This window comes from Poecilia latipinna, unplaced genomic scaffold (genome assembly GCF_001443285.1).
Source record: "Poecilia latipinna isolate Pla-1442-1.1 unplaced genomic scaffold, P_latipinna-1.0 Scaffold927, whole genome shotgun sequence".
NCBI lineage: Eukaryota > Metazoa > Chordata > Actinopteri > Cyprinodontiformes > Poeciliidae > Poecilia > Poecilia latipinna.
This window is the reverse complement of record NW_015113543.1, coordinates 144,987-163,294: the sequence shown is the minus strand read 5'-3', so window position 1 is coordinate 163,294 and position 18,308 is coordinate 144,987. Positions and strand designations below refer to the sequence as shown.

At 39.1% G+C, this 18,308-nt stretch overlaps 2 protein-coding genes across 2 annotated transcripts in view; both read right to left on the bottom strand.

Moving 5' to 3' along the window:
• Window positions 1–1,565: 1,565 nt before the first annotated feature.
• ch25hl3 (cholesterol 25-hydroxylase like 3) lies at window positions 1,566–6,021 on the bottom strand. The gene is made up of 2 exons (XM_015049132.1): window positions 5,218–6,021; window positions 1,566–2,561 (listed from the first exon to the last, which is right to left on the bottom strand). The coding sequence occupies exons 1-2, from the start codon at window positions 5,655–5,657 to the stop codon at window positions 2,165–2,167; spliced, it is 837 nt and encodes a 278-aa protein (XP_014904618.1). The 5' UTR covers window positions 5,658–6,021; the 3' UTR covers window positions 1,566–2,164.
• A 1,631-nt stretch (window positions 6,022–7,652) lies between these two features.
• erlin2 (ER lipid raft associated 2) overlaps window positions 7,653–18,308 on the bottom strand; it is a 31,949-nt gene continuing 21,293 nt past the window's right edge. The window contains exons 9-12 of the mRNA XM_015049121.1: window positions 17,545–17,636; window positions 17,366–17,455; window positions 17,087–17,166; window positions 7,653–11,506 (exon numbers count right to left, since the gene is read on the bottom strand). Coding sequence (XP_014904607.1) covers window positions 11,327–11,506; window positions 17,087–17,166; window positions 17,366–17,455; window positions 17,545–17,636 — 442 coding nt within the window. The 3' untranslated portion in view covers window positions 7,653–11,326. The remainder of the gene's footprint in view (window positions 11,507–17,086; window positions 17,167–17,365; window positions 17,456–17,544; window positions 17,637–18,308) is intronic.

Below are 18,308 nucleotides of genomic sequence, written 5' to 3'. Positions count from 1 at the left end.
AACTATACTCATAATCTGAAAAAATATATTTATTACAGCAAAATAAGGTCAGTCTTAAGACATGCCCTTCTTCCTTTCCCCACTATCCTCCTCTAACATTTTGTTAGCTGAAAGGCAGCGACTGGTTTCCCAATTTGTTTCGACAATAAATTGCTTCATATTCTAAACACAACACAAAGCCCTTAGAGACTGTTTTTTTCTGGACAAAAATAAACAGTCTCTAAGTTAAATGTTGGGGCTTTTTTGTTTTGTTTTAGAATTATGGCTTAGGCTTCACCTCCTAGTTAGCTTTTAAGAGGCAGTATTATGTAAAATCTAATTTTGTGAACTTTACATCTCATTATGTTATTCCATTCATTCAGCTGTGCCAAACACCTGGTTGGATCTGGTGCGCCTTCCAGAATGAAGCTCCTCGCAAAAATCACAGAGCAGACCCTTCTTGTGACTCCCCCTCTCTGCTCCTTCAGACTAGCCAGCATCAATCAGCAAACACCTAGTGAAACTGAGCATCTGCTGAGCTCGTTAGCCATTTCTCAGAGCATCACTGGGAAAAATGTTGTTAAAGGATTAATAGAGGAACCATGTTGTGACAAATTCATGAAGGTGGAGCTTCAGAAAGAGCAGGAGTTTTTAAAGAGACAGAGACCCAATTTCAAGGTGTTAAGTTAGGAAGTTAAATTTCTTTTAAGTCATATTTTATATAAATAAAGTTTTTATAACAACTGACGTTAACAGTATACTGCCCCTTTAAGGGTTTGGGCCTGAACGCAGATATTTTGATGCAGTCTGAACCAGAAAAAGATGTGACTGTGTCTTCAGGTGGATCCTTTTCAAGCTTACAGCAACAGTAATAGTTTGATTTTTTTTTTAATTTATGTTGTATGACTTTATTATCAGTTTTCTTACAGTAAAGAGACATGTGCCACGCTGATGTGAGTTTGTAGGGAAGTGAAGGAACTCCAAACCTAACAGTGTCTCAGAGGCTAACCAAAATCACTCAAACTGAAAATGTTTACAATCAGCTGATTACAAATCCATCGGGATCAAATTCCAATGAAACTTGGAAAAGCAGAAGAATGCACCTCCTTGGATGTCGGCCGCAAAACCAAACTTTAATTTTGTAAATTTTAGAAGCTTATTTTAAACGAAGTAAGAGCTGACCCAGAAAATATGCTCTTGATCTTTTAGTATGTTTTTTTTTTTTTTTTCTGTTCAGTAGCAGGTTTGGATATGAGTGATGAGGCTCACCATTGTTCTGTCAGGGAGTGGCATGAGAGATCAAAAGGGGAGAAAAATGAGAAATCATCTGTCAGTTAGACAATGAGCAACTTTATGTTGCTTTTGTAAGTGTGTCATCCGTGGGGACTGGGCGCCCCCCTGTGTTGTGCAGCTATGAAAGCACAACAGTGGCTGAAGACAGAATCGGATTTGCCGTTTTCTGTGGATTAAATTTCCAGTTTACACTTTTTATAATTCATCTGGAATCTTGTATGTTTAGTTATAAATCACTGAAACAACATAATCTGATCAAATATGAGCTGGATAAATCTACACACGACAAGGTATTTAGATTACAGTCAGAGATCTACAAAACTTTTATTCATTTTGTGAAAATACAAAATAAAAAACAGCATTTTTGACACTTTTTTACATCCATACAAATTTGGCAGAAAGTGAATAAACATGCAGGAGGAAAAAAGCTGATACTAGCTGCATGGTGAACAACACAAGATGTCTGTTAATCTAAAATGAACACATTTTGGTGAATGATGTCCCATTTCATAGTAAACATTTGAACCACGTGATTGAATTTTAAAAGACAAGAGGTACTGAGAGCAGAGGTAGGTAAAAAAAAAACACTGATGGGTTTGAACTTTTAGCTGCAGATGATTACAATAATATATTTCGGATTTTCTCTCTCTTCATAAATACATATGTACAGATCCTGTGTACTTATCTACTGTGTCAAAAGAACCATTTAAAAATATTGGTGATGTTCAGGAAATGTTTAGCTGCATTTATTCATCTTAAGAGATGTTGTATGTCAGTCTTCCCAAGCCAAAAGAAACATGCCTTCATATGAGTACACAATGATAACACCCCTCCCCACATACACACGCACGCACACACGCACACACAAACAGGTATATGGCAAATTCACCATTCACTTCATGACCGTCCTGTCGTGTCTCTTCCTGAAATAGGAACGTGGCTCTATGTATGTCCCAAAGAGATGATCCCAGTGTGTGAAGTAGGGGGCAAAGTTTTTACTCTGCTTCTTGTGATGTGTTTGGTGGAAGGGGGCTCCTCCCATGCAGGGAAGTATTCTGTGCAACGCCCATGGCAGGTTGTATCCACAGTGGTCCTCCACCGCCAGCCAGCTGTTGAGGAAGTGGAAGAGGGCTTCGCTGAGTGGGTGGCAGCCCAGCATCCAGGCGCTGCCCAGGGCCAGCAGCAGGAGCGACAGCAGTTCAGCCGAGCTGGCGTCCTGCGCCGCCAACGCAAAGGGAACGTGGTGCTGGTGGTGCATCTGGTGGACGGCACGATACAGCCAGGGAACCCTAGGCGGGGAAACAAAAACATGATGGTCTCAGTTTGTTGTCCATTCAACAGTCCACTGTGGAGGTTTGGTCAGAGATCAGAGAGACTTTGACGTGTCAAACTCTAGGCCCGGGGGCCAAATCTGGCTCGCCGTAGCTTTTTATGTGGCCCTCTAGACTCCATGTTACATCAATAAGTCCATCCAGTTTTTCACAAATTGCAAACTTCACACAAAATCCACAGATTCCCACTTTTTTCTGATTTTTGCTACAATTTTTTACTCAAATTTGGCCATAAACATTTGGTCTAAGTGACTGCTGTCTCAGCCGTAGCTGATATCAAGTTATAGTCCGTGACTGATATGGCGATTAATAAAAAGTCATATTTAACATCATACATGAGTGCAAATATGGTAAAAAAAAATTCCTCACAGGTATTTCTAATTTAGCACAAACAAACTCTGTGATTTTGATCTCAAACAAAACATTAAAACAATGAAGAAATCCTGAATGGACTGACCAGTGTGAAAAGATGTTCAATATTATTTAACTGAATGCTGAAACAAACAGCTGTTTAATGATATTTAAACTGTTTAGTGGGTTTTATCAATACATCATGAGTTTTAAATCCCTGACATATGTGCTCACAAATAGGGATGCACTTTTTTCACTTTCAACCCCGATATCTGAGGTTAAGTATTGGTGATAGTCACTGCTTTTGAATTGGTCTAATCTGCTGTTATCTAATAACTTTATGGTTCATACATGTTCACAGTAATAATTCAAACACAAAGTAAGGCATGATGTTTAAACCCTTTTATTCACATTTTATGTTTTCCTCCACGAAGAATAAGTTCTAGAAAACACAAAACCTCCATCGTCTCGTCTGTTTAATGAAAGCAGCGTGTCGTCAGCGTAACATTACATGAGGTGATAGTTTTGCATTATTTTGCTGTAAAAAGTCTTAAGAGGTTTGATATTCAAACAAATTCTTCACTTGGATGTTATTAATTAGGTTTTAAGTGCAGTTGTAAACAGCCACAGGCTCATTTAAATCTGACACGCTCTCATTTAAAACTTGTAAACAGCTAACCGGAGCAACATTTTGTCATCTGCAAAATATTACAAGTATCAAGAACATCCTGTTATAAAGTGATGCTGTAAAACTGGTTGTTTACATTGACTACACCGTCATTGTTTGCATACTGATCCAAAATCCAAAATAGTGTATCAAGAGTAAAGATAGGCTGTTAGCATCTTTTCACTTGCTTTAATTTTCTTTTTTTGTTTGCTGTTTTTTTTTTCCTTTGCAAGTCCTGTCTTGAAAATTCAGGTGTCCCATATAGACAAGCTGGTTGCCTGCAGTTGCCAGTTAGAGCAATATTATGAAGCAAGAGGACATTATCTGTTCATTTTTAAATGTAAAATACATTTTGTCCTCAAATTTCTGATAAAATTCCAGTTTTACTTCCAAGCAAACAACCTAAACATCCATCATTACAAAGTTTTGATCTTTCGATTTGCACACACTGTCATGTTGTAACATGTATGTAGACTGGAGTGGTACTGTGGTGGTTTCCACACAATAAGCTTATCTAGAAATGGTCTTAGATCCCAATCAGAGGTGTGCAGAACCATTAGATGTTAACAGGAACCAAATCATTTTAAGCTTGCCTGGGTTTAATCTGTTTCCTGCTGGAAACTCAAAATCTGATCTTTTCCTGTTCTGCACCGACACGCTTTGATGTGGAAATTATTAGAGCGAAAAGGAGATGTGTTGAAAGCAGCAGATGAAACCTAAAAGAAGCTTAAAGTTAACTTTTTTTATTGAGGAGTGTTGGCTCCTCGTTCAAGCTTTTAGAAATGGGAGCAGATAACAGAAAACGAAACACATTACAGAAAAGTTGCTCTGTTGGGACACAGTTTACTTAGTCATCAGGAAATGAAGTCAGACGCTGCAGTTACTCACTGTGTCAATCAGGATAAACATATCAGTTTAAAATGTCTCCTCTATAATCATTTTCTGTTTTTTGAAATAATAGAAAGTTCTCTCTAACTGCAGATTTAAAACCCACACAATGGCATAAATATTTAATGATTGCTTACTACAGAAAGGCTTCCATATGGTAACATTAAATAACATTAATATAAATTGAAGATTTTCTTTTCTCTCAGATATGTACCTGTAGCACTGTTTAATTATATTAAATAATCAGCATACATTATATTATCAGGTTAAAGCCTAGTGGATACACTCACTTTATACAGAGTAAGGGAGGTTAGCCCTGTCTCATATTAGTATTTGTGAATTTTCAGTGTCACACTAAGACAGTTCTGGCCTGATGTTGAGAAAATGACTGTTTCATTTTACTACTACGGGCATTTTATAGTTAAAGATAAATGGCTAACTTGTTCAAAAAGTAAAACTAAAGTCGTAAAACTGATATTGGCGGTTTTTGGGAAGCATATTTAGGCTCATTCTGCCCTAACATTCAATGGCAATTAAGAAGTGTGATTAAAATAAATAGGAAGAGCCACAGATAAGACATTACCAACTGTTGCCTCCATCAGATCACATTGTTTTCTCCAAACCACATCAGAATCATTCCAGATGATTCGGTTTGCTCTGAACGTGCCACAAGTAGCCGTAGGCTATTTTTAAAATCTTATTTCTCACCTGTGCATACAGTAGTGCCATATAAAGAATAATGTGTCGAAGAGCAGGAAGCACGCGACCACCTCCACAGACAGCTGCCAGCAGGACGGGGCCAGCTCCGGTAGGCTCGAGCTGCGCAGCAGCTGGAAGAGCGCCGTGGCGGGCAGCACCGCCGTGATGTACTTGAAGAGGACCCTCCAAAAGCACTCGTACCACTTCCAGAGGGACGGCGGAGGGCCCGAGCCCGCCGCTATCCTCCACGAGCGGACGCGCTGACACACGCCTCCCAGCGCGTCCAGCACGAGGAAAGGTGCGCAGAGCGCGAGGTGCGTGAGGAAGGCGAAGGACGCGGCCAGGTACGGGGAGAGCAGGATCTGCTGCTGCCCGGCTCTCACGCTCTCCCACAGTCCCTGTAAGACAGGCGCGTCCGCATGCCCGAGGTCTGCCACGGATTCGTTCATCACGGTGTGAGAACGGCGTGGGTCACTTTACATCATATCCGCGCGCTGCTGCCTCTTCCAGCGCCAGAGTGATTACTGGGCTCTTCCCTCAGCTCAGCTCAGACTCTATACCCGGAGTAGGAGGGGCCCCGGATCCGGGCCCACGCTGTACCTGAAAGTAGCACCACCCAAGGCTGGAATTGTAGGGGATTTTTTTAATATGGAGGCGCGGCACAGATGGTATCATGTTATGTCATCTGACATCGCCGAAAACTCATCCATTATCTCTGAATACAGAAAAAAATCATCTTCTCTGGCAAAAGAAACATGCCTCAACGATTTCCCCTTCCTATCAGATGCCAACAGATGCCATCAGACATCTGACATGCTCTACTCCACAGATGAAACCAGAAGTTTACATAAAGCAAATAATACTATAAAAAACATTTAAAAAAATTCCACACTGTCTTGAGTTAAATCAGACCAAAAATGCGTCTTTTTATTTACTATATATAAACTTCTGGTTTCAACTGTACTTTCAAACTATAAAATCAGTTCTTGAGAAAAACTCTACAGCTCTAGTGCGGAAAGTACATTGAAAACAGACCCCGTATCCGTAATACTGTAATGTGAGAAAAAAAAATCTACTGAATTATGCAACTGCTTTCCCTCTATTAAGATATATTTATAAATGAATTTTGTTTTAGCCTGTTTGCCTCTACAGGGTTAACTCGTGAGAGAGCGCTAACTGACGCTAATTACACCCACCCTTTTCCACAGAACATCTGCACTCAAAACTTACCCAGCTGTGTTTTCTTTCTTCTTTTTTTAGTTCCTTAGAAGTCCTTAGCTTGGAGTTTCTCTGATAGTATGTTGATAACGCTGTCAAAATATGCTGAAAACCTTAAATTAACCCAATGTGTCATTGGATCTTTTAGCAGGATGAGTACAACAGAACGCATGACCAAGCTAACACTGAAATTAATCACATTTCAAGCCTATGAACAAAATGTGTGGGATGAGTTAAAGTGAAACTAGACTTTTGTGCGAGTCTAAAAGCTTTTCTGCTCACAAAAAATCTGCTTCTGAAAATTGATTTTCCCCCCTCTACTAAATAAATACTCAACTTACAGGTTGTTTTTATTCTCAAATGTAAGATTATGAGACTGAAATATAAGCAAAGCTTTATTCATGGAGCACATTTCAAGACATAAAAGTGCCGTCTCTCTTGAGAGTTTCAAGTCATTGGACATATTTTTCATACCTGACAGACAACCTGAATAAATATGAAACGTCGTACTTCAGCTGAGTGTCTTTTATGATTGAGGAATTGTGGTCTTTTTGCAGAAGCGTTTCATTAAGCCACGGTAGAAGGGTTTTCAACCATCTGTTTTAAGGATTTTTCAGAGACTTTGACTAGACCATACCAAAACATTTGTTTTTGAGTGTTTGGATCATTGTCCTGCTGCAAAACCCAAGTCAAATCTGACTGACCTCGTTCTGCTGGACAACAAGCAGGAAAGCTTGTTGTCCAGGTCCAAAAATGTTCAATTTTTGTCCCACAGAATATTTTTCCCCAACACTCTTGGGGTCCATCACGATGTGTTTGTGGATCCATTTGGTCAGAAGTGATTATGGCCATAAAACTCTTCTCATGGAAACCAAAAATGGATCCCATGGGAGAGGTTACTCTCGGTACCGAATCCCGAACACTGACCTCGACTCAGAAGGGGCGAGGCATGTGTTGCGTCAGGCGTAATGCCTTTCTCCGTGACCTCCTGGATGAGTCAAGGCGTAGACGTCAGTGGGCCTGCCCAATCAGTTTCACAAGTCGAGTTTTTGTTTTCCATTTGTGGATAACGGCTTTCACCGCGGTTCGCCAGAGTAGCAAAACTTTAGAAAACAGCTCTTATTTTTTTAAAAGCTTTTCAAGACTGATGACCGTCCGTCACTTTGTTTCTGCGACGCTTCGACATTTCAAAACAATGCAAATTTCAAATGAAAGACAAACGGCTGTTAGTTTCTGTGGATTTTATTGTGTTTCAAACACATGCTTACACTCTTACTATATCAGTAAAAAAAAAAAGAAATATTCTAGATATATTACTGCCCCTTGCCGAGAAGCTTCTTGATGTTATTTCTCGATTAAAACAGCAGATTATTGCCAGAAGACAATATGTTGATTGTACATTCATCACTGAAAGCAGTGCAATAATGTTTTGTTGACTCAGTGCTCGTCTCAGTCCACCTGAGACACTGGAATGAATATCAGGGCATAATCCCGTAGCTTTAAAGGGCGCCGCCCACTAAGAAACACGTAAATCTGGATGGACACACAATAGTTCTATGGAAATAAAAACAAAAAACCCTGAATTTCGACAATAACTCAATGCACCATGGAACTAAAACCAATCAAAAAGCAAAAACAAAAGAACAGAAGTAAACAGAAGACATCACAGCAAATGGATTTTGTTTTCTCTTTGCTCTGTAACGCAGCATTATGTTAATAATATCTGAAAATTTGGCTTCAAAATGTAACAATTAAAACCGCATTATGTAATAATAAACGCAAAATGTAACGTTTTACATATGCAGCAGAACGTACAAGGATTTTATTACCTTTTGTGCCGATTATTACAAAATGTGGAGGTAGCTCTTTTTTCTTTTTCGAAACTATGTAATAAACAATCAGAAACTGCTCATTTTCATCTGAATCATCATACTTGTAATACTAATCATGTTGCATTCAAATTGAGTCAATAAAAGCCAAATGTTTGGTCATTTAGTTTCCTTTTCAGACCCATAGCCAGAACACTCAGTATCAAGTGTTCAAGGCAAAACGATTGAAAATGCGCTCAAAGATTTCATTACATTTTGTGTCATTATTAATGACACAAAAAATGACGCAAAGGCTGATTTCATTACATTAAATCATATTGTGGAGTTTTTACATAATGCAGCGTTACATGCTCATTGTAAAGCTTTTCAAAAATGCCTGTAATTTTGTCCACAGTGAAATATTTCTATAGTCTCTGTCCACATTTATATGAGTGTTCCCTCCTTCATCTTCGGACCGATAATGCTGCCAATGATTCCTGTTGAACAATTTCCAACACAACCAGTAAAACATTCATCAAGTGACTGCAGAAAAAAGTCCAGACTCAAGCAGATGTCACCAGTGTAAGTTTGGACGTCCAAACTAAAGTAAAAAGCTTCTTTTTTGCTTCATAATTTAAGATGCTCTTGGCACAGTCTCTACGAAAAATACCATCAACACGTGTTATTCAACAGGAAAAACGGAGAAAATAAGTAAAGTTTCAGCTTCACAAATCAAAGGAATTATAGATTCACTGCGCACACACACACACACACACACACACAAAAAAAAATCATACAAAAAAAGCAGTGATTTAAATGAGAGTGAGCAGCTACTGCAGTACATTCATCAAGCTTGTGCTGTCCGTTGCTGCGTTCAGGGCCCGTATTCGTCAAGCAGGTCAGAAGGAAATCGAGTCCGACTCACTACCGGATGGTGCCTCTTTGAGGCCCACAAGAAAAAAAAAAACAACAACACATTTTTCTAATTATGATACAGTTTCCAACAGATCTCACTGAGAGGGACAAGAAGCTTTAAAGCTGTTTTTAATTTTATAAAGGGGAATTTTCTGTTTCCTTGCATCTAAACAGACTGAAAGGTCACTACGCTGCCGGTAATTTCGCCAATTCGTTTAATATTCTTCCATTTGTGGTTGTTATGACGGAGGGGGCAGGGGATCTGTCATACCATATGTCTGTAACCACCAATGGGCTGTTTTCTTTCTTGTTTGGCAGCTGATGAGTCAAAGTAATTTATATGAGCTGTTCATAGTCTGCTGCTAGGTGGTTAAGTTGGTAACTGCAGAAAAATACCCACATACAAGACGTGGTTCTGGTTTATTTTGGTTTTGTGGGCCATCACAGTCTCTTTCCATGAATTATCTGGCCCCAGAGATCAGTATCAAAAAATAGGGTGTCATAGGCTGGGTCAGTCTTTAGAAAGGGCTTACGAAGGTTGCAGCCCAGGGCCACAAGATTTTTTTGGGGGGGAAAAGGGGGAAATAATTTTGTTTTTTCTTATGGGTACATGGGCTCATTTCACATGTGGTGTTTTATTAAAATATTATGTTTTAATTAATTTAAACTACACTCAAATATTTGAAAATCATCTTTTTGGGACCAAGATGAAGCCATCTGATAGATGTTTTAAACCAACTAAGTTGTACCTGCAAATGTGTGGATCTACTTATTGATGTTCTGTAATTTGCATAGTAATATATATATATATATATATATATATATATATATATATATATATATAAAATCATTTGGGATAGGGCACCAAAACTGGCTCTAGCCCAGGGGTCCATATTCTTCTAAAACCGGCCCTGGCTATAGGCTATAAAACTTTTAGAATAAAAAAACAAACAAACAACAAAACACCTGAGACCTGAGTACGTTTCTGAACGTTTTATCTTTATAAATCATGAAAAAGTATGTAAAGTAGTTCCAGGACGCGGCTATGAAATAATTAATTTACAGGAACAATTTGGAAGTGGGAATGACTTGTAGTAAAATGCAGTATGAACTGATAAAACAAGATCCTTTAAGGTCACCAAAGGAAAGACGGTTGATGCGGCCAAACGTTTCTACATAGGTGTAATAAGTGGAGCTTTCGACCACATTGAAACAGCCTCAGAGCCTTATCTGACTTAATGAAGGATGACAGACTGTAATTAAGTCTCAACTCGGAGTTACAAACACGCTTTTAAAGAGCTGCTGAGTCACAGCGGAGCTTTAATCTGGCCCAGCAGGTGTTTTCCTGGGAACCCATTGTTAAAGAAACATACCCTGATCTCTGTCACATATTCTTTTTAAATCCTCTCTCTTCTTCAAGGTCACAAAGTATTTCAAGTGTAGCTTTTTCTGTTAAACTTCAAACTTCATATCGTACAATTTTTTTCTGGCATATTATAAAGTTATGGGACGTTTAGACTTTAGGAGGCTTTTTACAAGACAGCTGGAGAAGATTCCTGTGTTGAAATGAGTCAAGCATCTGCCTTAAAAAGTAAATTGTGGGATAATGTTCAGCATCTATTCAATCTGATGAGTATCTAAAGAAATGGCCCACAGAAACACGTTCTTTAATCCTGTTTTAATTGAGGAGCATGAACTGAAAATCACACTTTGTCCGGCTCAGATCAACCATGAGACTCACTGACAGCTTGGCAGGCTCACAAAGTGGGACCCAGAAAAAAAAAAGAAAAAGCTATTGACTTTGTTAACAGGACACGGCTAGAGCAGAAAGCAGTGATTGTGTAACTGTCGGTTCAACCCTAAGAAGAGAGGCAACAAAAATAAATCTTCAAAGCCATTTGTTTTGGCTGAATGTCAGTCAGAATGACATGGGAGTGCTGAACATAATATCTAACCTACAGTTAAGTTTAAATTCGACCTTTTATCCAGGACAGAGTGGAAAAAACCTTGAATGAACTTTTATTTTACCTTCCAGTAGGATTCCCGGCAGTGATTCTGAATTGTCTGAGAAATACTGGCCCCGGACAGCAGGTTCTGTTGGTAACGGAGAGCGCCTCTGCCACTCGCAAAGAGCCCACCACTCCTGGGTGGTCCTAAGAGTCCAAGTACCTTCTTCATTAATCCAGGTCTATAACCTGATCACTAATAACGTCCAGGGCTGCGGAGGCCTTGATGGAGCTCCCCGTGGAGCCGGAGTCCACAAACATCTGAGGTATGTCGTTGCCAAAGTAGATCTTGCTGTTGGCTGCGATGGCCTTGTACTTCATCAGCTGGAGGTACTCCGGAGTTAACTTCAACTGCAAGAGAAGCAGCAGAGTTTAGAAAAAAAGGAAAACCAGTCTGGTTTGTGCGGTGCTGGCATTGGTCACACCCAGATGAAATAAACTGTTTGAACTCAATAACAGCAAAGCATTCATTGTACAGGAGGATGAGAAGGAGAAATCATGCACTTTGTACTCTTATTAGGGGAGATGGGGAGAATTATTTTCTGTTGTAGGCTGAGAACAGATAATCATCATCTGTCTCTATTGACCCAAACTTGACAGTTCTCAGATGTCAAGTTTGTCAGGAACAGTAAGTAGCCTAATGTTGCTGTTACTTAAAAATGGCTACAGGTCGGCTACACAAACAGACCAAACCAGAATTGTCATTTTATCGTAAATCATTTGATGGATAGTAGACAGCTTTTGATAGTAGCCATCAATCGTAAGGACTGGGAGTCCTTGGTGTGTTATATGCAGCAAACACTTTCTGCAAGCTACTCAGATTAGTAAGATGCAGTCAAATATTGTACTGTGAAGACATGCATATAATCAGTAACCATGGAGAGAATGCCATAGGTATAGGTTACTATATGTACAAAAAAAACATAAGCATATGAACTTTTATAAGTTTTTAACTATGCATTCACACCCGCCTCATTTCGTACGCTTTAAACCAACTCTAGTTTGTTTGCCTTAGAAGGCAAACAAACTTGGGTAGGTGTGAACGGGTAAAAGAACTCTGGCCCACCTGAAAACCTCGGTCTCTATTCTATTAAAGTGAACTCAGGCACAGTTTGGATGCAGAGTGGACTGAAGACCGCTCCAAAAGCAGGAAGTGGACAATAGGGCAGGGCATTCTGGGTGAATACAACCAAAACAAACCTGCTGGCGCTGTTGGGAAGATTGAGCTCTAGTCTTTTACCAAAGACAAAGGAGAAGTCCTACATTCACTACAATTTGATGCCACTCCATTTTTCTCTTTAGGTTCTTGTGTTGTTTCCTTCAGAGGTTCCTGGTGTAGGGCCACCACAGCTGAGGTTATTCAAAAGGTTTAGTTCATTTGACAGTGTAGCCTGAAAGTAAAGTGCACCGACTGAAAATGTAGCAAATGTTCCAATTGTGGTCACTAATCAAACCAAGTCTACTGAACTATCAGGTGTGTAAACACCCTAAGTCTGTCCCAGTTTAAGGGGAAACTGTGTTTATGACATAGTACTATAAATCATGTGACATGAATTCAAACAAAGTCGACAATTTGATCAAATCAACAAACACGTCAGTAGGGAGGAGGTATGGGTTTGTTTCTAAGCCAGCTTTTTCCAACTTTTGTAAATACCACAATCTATAAGCCCCAACTAGGTGTGCTACTTCCACAGACAAACGCATTTGACTTGAATTATCAAACACCCTGGCTTTGTTGGTAAAAACAACTTGGGAAAACAATCGCAGTCCCTCACTTCCAACATCCGCCATGACGCCTCAACAAGAGTAAGTGACATAGTTGCAAAGGGTCAATAAAACTGAGGTAACATTGAGTTTAGTGATATGGTGAATTACCCTGCTGGAGGAAACCATGAGAATAAGAGTAGACTAGTCATATAGGAACAGACATGTTGAGCAACAGCAGTCACGTAGGTTGTGGGCCTAAAATTAAGCTACTGCTTTCATGTTGTACATTCACCACATTCTGGCTCTACCATCTGAATGCCACCGCTAAAATCCAGATTTGTCAGATTATGCAATGTTTTTCAAATTGTCTAATTTGGGTAAGTATTGCTCTTAGCTGTCTCTACTGCTGCTGAAGGCCATCTATTTCAAGTTTCAACATGTGTGTAGAGATGGTATTCTGCATACTTGGCTGTAACACACTGTTATTTGAGCCTCGTTTGCTTTTCTTTCATCTCAAGCCAGCATCCCCATCCAGCTCTGACCTCTACCACTGAAGAGGCAACACAGCTGCTTCTTACTTTTGTAAGGAGCATGAAATGAATCTAACACGACTGTAGGTAAAAACCCCAGTAGATCCGCATTTTCTGTAAAACTCAGAGCAGCCATCTGGTACCAACCACCATGCCCCATTAAAAGTTGTTCAATTTCCCTGTCTTCTGGATTCTAATGCCTAGTTTGTCTTCAGTATTTCTAGATGCCTAAAGGCAATTAGCATTCGTACACAGTTCTTTGGTGGAAGGAAGTGAGAGCGTTGCGCAACACAAATAATTATTCATCTGGAATGACTTGATAAATCATTATACAGCCCTACCAGGTAACAGCCTCTACCCCTGTTAAAATACTTTTGCAAAAGTATTTTTGCAAAATCACATCACATAAGTCACATGATCAACAATTGGATGTTGCCACTGGCAGAAACCACAAATAAGAAGGCGACAGGAAGTAGCTGGAGCAACATGTTTTTTTAATGACTTACCTCGTGAACAAGCTTATACACATATAATTTTAATTATGCTTCTTATTTAATGGAAACACACCAAATGCAAAGTTGTTTCTTTGACATTAGTGGAATATCAACAAAGTTTTGTTCACATTTGTAACAGAAACGCAGCAATTGACTCAATCAGGATATGTGTCTTTAACAATAAAAATTTTCCCTCCCGGATATCAAAGTCAGCTTAAATCAGAAGGTATGAGGTAGCAATTATGCTAAACCAAAAAAAGTGGGGGAAAAAACATTCTAAAAGTTGATGTTTACATACAGTATTTGTTGCAGTATTTTGAAGTATTGTCTGTGAGTTTGTAATGGGGAGCCCTGGCCAGAAGCTAATGCTGATTGCAGGCCTGTGGCATGAAAAAGTTTGGGAACCCTTGGCTTAACACAAATAATGAACCAGCCAATCACAGTGTAGCAACTAATAAATATTAGCAGCTATGGAGTGAGACCCCGAGGGAGAGAAATAAGCTCCATCAAGAAAGAGACAAAAAGTGTGGGAGTACTTTAAACTAGAGGTGCACCGATTGCAGTTTTCTGGCCGATCGGCGATTACCAATCTTTTAAAAAGCTTAATCTGCCAATTTCGATTTTGGCCGATACCAATTTTTTTAGTCTGAAATGATGCTCAATATACCAAGAAAGTTGTTGAGTTGGCAACAGTGGGTCACTGTTGTTAACTGTAAACGTGCAGACCTAACATGGAGGGCTGGTCTGTCAGTTAAACCTTTCTCAACAAAGAGCAAAAGAGGGCAGTGGTTGATTATTACACATTTGCTAAGGTAGATAAGATTGGTGGATAAAATCGGCTTCATGTGTAAAAATGGGCTGATCACCGATCTCCCAAAAAAATGAAGGAGTCGGCACCGACAGATTGGTGCACCACTGCTTTAAACCAAATAAAAACAAGACTGGAGTTTCACAATAGAACGCCTTCGAACTCCTCAGCAGGAAACATCCATTACATGCATCGAGATTGCACACAGCTGCTAACAACTGGTGTTTTTGTTCCCTTTGCAAAAGACTCAACTTTTATCTGTGATTGTTAGTGTAGAATCTGGCACACACATGTATACAAGGAAATACATTTTGGCGAGCATTACATGTACTTGTTTATCAGAAAAAGTAATTATGAAAAAAAAAAAAAAGTAACCAAGTAATTGATGGATTACTTGAAGTGCTGTGAATACATTCCGGTTCATCCTGCGACCAATCAAAACAAATATAGAGAAAATTACAATTTTACCAACTCAACCATAAATCTTTGAAGAAATTATTCACCAGCTGAGCTCCTCCCCCTCCTCCTGCTGTCTTGATATTTTACAACTTTTAAGAAAGTTTAATCAGTATCAGTATCTGATCCGATTCAAATCTCATTCTGCTTACCAGGTGTTTTCTCACAGGTTTTAAAAACAGCAGTTATCAAACCACTGCTGAGCAAAAAAAAAAAAAAAAAAAAAAAAAAAACACAATCTGGACAAGTCCCTGTAGCAGAATTACAGACCAATCTATCATGCAAAGCATGTTGCTGCAATGAGCTACACAAATAAACTTGACTTGACACGAATGTTCAGTGTAATTGAAAGCTGCAATGTAGTTATATAAACTAACAATGATTTAGTTTATATAACTACAACCACACTTTGCCAAAAAAACCTCTCCCAAACTTCCCATTTAATCTATGTAAGTACATGTAAAGTACATCAAATCCAATCATGCAGACATTTTCAAAGTCTTCCTAGAAATAAAACAACACAAGTTCAGTTTCTAACGCCACTTGGTGTAAAAACTTTGTCTACAGATCCCAGCTGATTACATCAAATCACCGAACAAGCATGTAGTGACAGTGCATCTTCTTTTCCAGCTAACTGAGTCACTGACTGAAGCAATCCCTCATGCTGAGAGCATAGATGTAAGAAAAACTCCCACCAGAACCAGGCAGGCTCAGTGTGAGCGGCCATCTGGCCATGACCCACTGGGAGGTTGAGAAGCAGAAATGGGACCAAGTCACTGATTTGCGAGAAGGTCTTCCACCCGGGTCAAGTCTCAAGTAAAGACATGCAAGTCTTAAAGTTTTAATTTAGTGTTGAAAATTGCTTGGCCAAATGTGTCTTTTAATCACTGTAACAAAAATGATTATGGGATTATAAGTATGTAAGTAACTTACTTAACTATTTTTTAAAGGTGTTTATTAGGAGTGGGAGTAAATAAGTTCATCTTCATCTCACTTCTTTTTGGGCTAAATGCGTTCTTGTTTATGTCTAAATATAGTATTATTATACATAACATGAACTGGATGACTCAGAAAGTGTCCTGCATTTACTGTATTTATATTTATTGTAAATGATTGTATATATGTAAATGTATGTATATTTATTTTGTTCCATTTTGGCCTCTTGAGGGATATAAAAGGCATTTCATGTGGCTCAAAATGAAGCACTAATAATAATCTGTATACCAGTCAAAAGGAGGAAATTCAGTCATCAGAAAATGAATCATGTGTTTTATAGAAAATGTTAACCTAACAGCCAGTGAGCTGAGAGAAGAAAGAGCTGAACTCATCTAAAACGAGTTTATTGAAAAACTATTTTCTGTACAAGCTAAAAGTTCTCTACATGTTACACAACAGAGAACAAAAATATCTATTTAATCTGCATTATGCAATATCCACGTGCAAAACTTTTTAGATTAATCACAAGTTAGCATTTTAAAGTTGGCTGAACTTCATTGCTCCGCTGACTCTAGATACAGTAATCTGTGGAAGAAAAGTTAAAGTCGGAATTTTGTAGCAGAGTATGGGGTTTCCCTCTGAGAACCGGTTAAATCCGGTGGTAGGGACACCAGGGAAGTCCACCAGCGACCCACTGAGCTTTTATGTTTACAAAATGTTAAGTTACAAAAATTCAGAGGTGCCCCATCAGGGATCATAATTTGGAAATAAATGGCATGTGAGGCAACTATAAATCTAGCTTAATCCGTCTTTACTGTCACCGTTACTGGCATATAAAAAACCCTATGTAATTTAAAACAAAAAACAAACAACACTTAGGCTGGTGGGAGGGAAAAGGAAAGCCTGGTGGCCCACCAGGCTTATAATACACTGGGTCAAACCGTGGAGTGAATGTTGGATGAGAATAAAGTGCAGGTGAGAGGTTGTGTCGTTCGGTTACCTTGTTGGCCTCAGCTGCTCTCAGTGCCGTATAAAACTCAGCATCAGCCTTGGCTTTCTGCCTGGCCAGGAAAGCGTCATCTGTCCAGAACAAACACAACAGACCTTTATTGTGCTGTGCTAGCTTTATAGCAAGACAACAAAAATGTCAGCAAGAACCCTGTGCAAACTCATCCCACATAAAAAGAGCCCAAATCCACACCTGAACCTGTTCGGGATCTTTTGTCTGTTGAGAAAATAAGATCCGTGAAATACTATAATCCACTGCTTACAGACAAACCTTCAATTTCAGAGATCTTCTTTTCAGTTTTCTTCTCCATGACTTTCTGCCCAAACTTGATTTCTGCAACTTGTGCCACTTTCTCAGCCTCTACAAAACAAAGCGAGAATTAGTCACATTAAACCTGGCGGTGTGGAAAACGCCACAGACGGATCATTATTCTCCAATGTCTCCCTTACCTATGACGGCTTTAATCCTCTCTGTTTCTGCCTCCTTCTCTACAACCTTTTGTGTCTGCTGGGAAATCAGAAGTTTTGTCTTTTCACTCTCCCTTGAAAACAAAAACCACAAGAAACAAAACCCACATTATTTTGTTTCTACCAACAACAGAGGAATGTTATGTACAGCTCTGGAAAAAATTAAGAGACCACTGAGGTTTTAACCTGTTGAAAACTTGATGGTTATTCCACCAAATATTGATTTCTGAACTCTTCCTGAGTTAAAACATTAGCATTGTTGTTTCTAAATGAATGTAAACTTGGTTTCTTTGAATTATTTGAGGTCTGAAAGCACTGCGTCTTTTCCATGATTTTGACCATTTCTTGTTTCCTGAAAAATAAATACTAAATTTTTGCTTCGAATTTCGAAGCCATGTTTTCTGGCGTTCATAGAATAAAAGATCAATGTTCATTATACTCAAACATATACCTATAAAAAATAAAATCAGAGAAACTGGTGATTTTGCAGTGGTCTCTGATGTTTTTTCTAGAGCTGTAATTTCCTATGTTTTGGTGTATCGTCATGGAAAACCGGATTCTCAACAAATTTGGGCTTTTACCTTCGACGGCAGGTTAAGAATTCATATCATCAGACTGAACATGTACACTCTGCAGCAGGGGTGCTGCCAGAAATTTTGGGCTCCCTGACAAAAAATTTGTTTGGGCCCCCTGCGCAGCTGCTGTTACAATTTCTTGAGTCTATTTGACCCATTAAAAGTGTCACA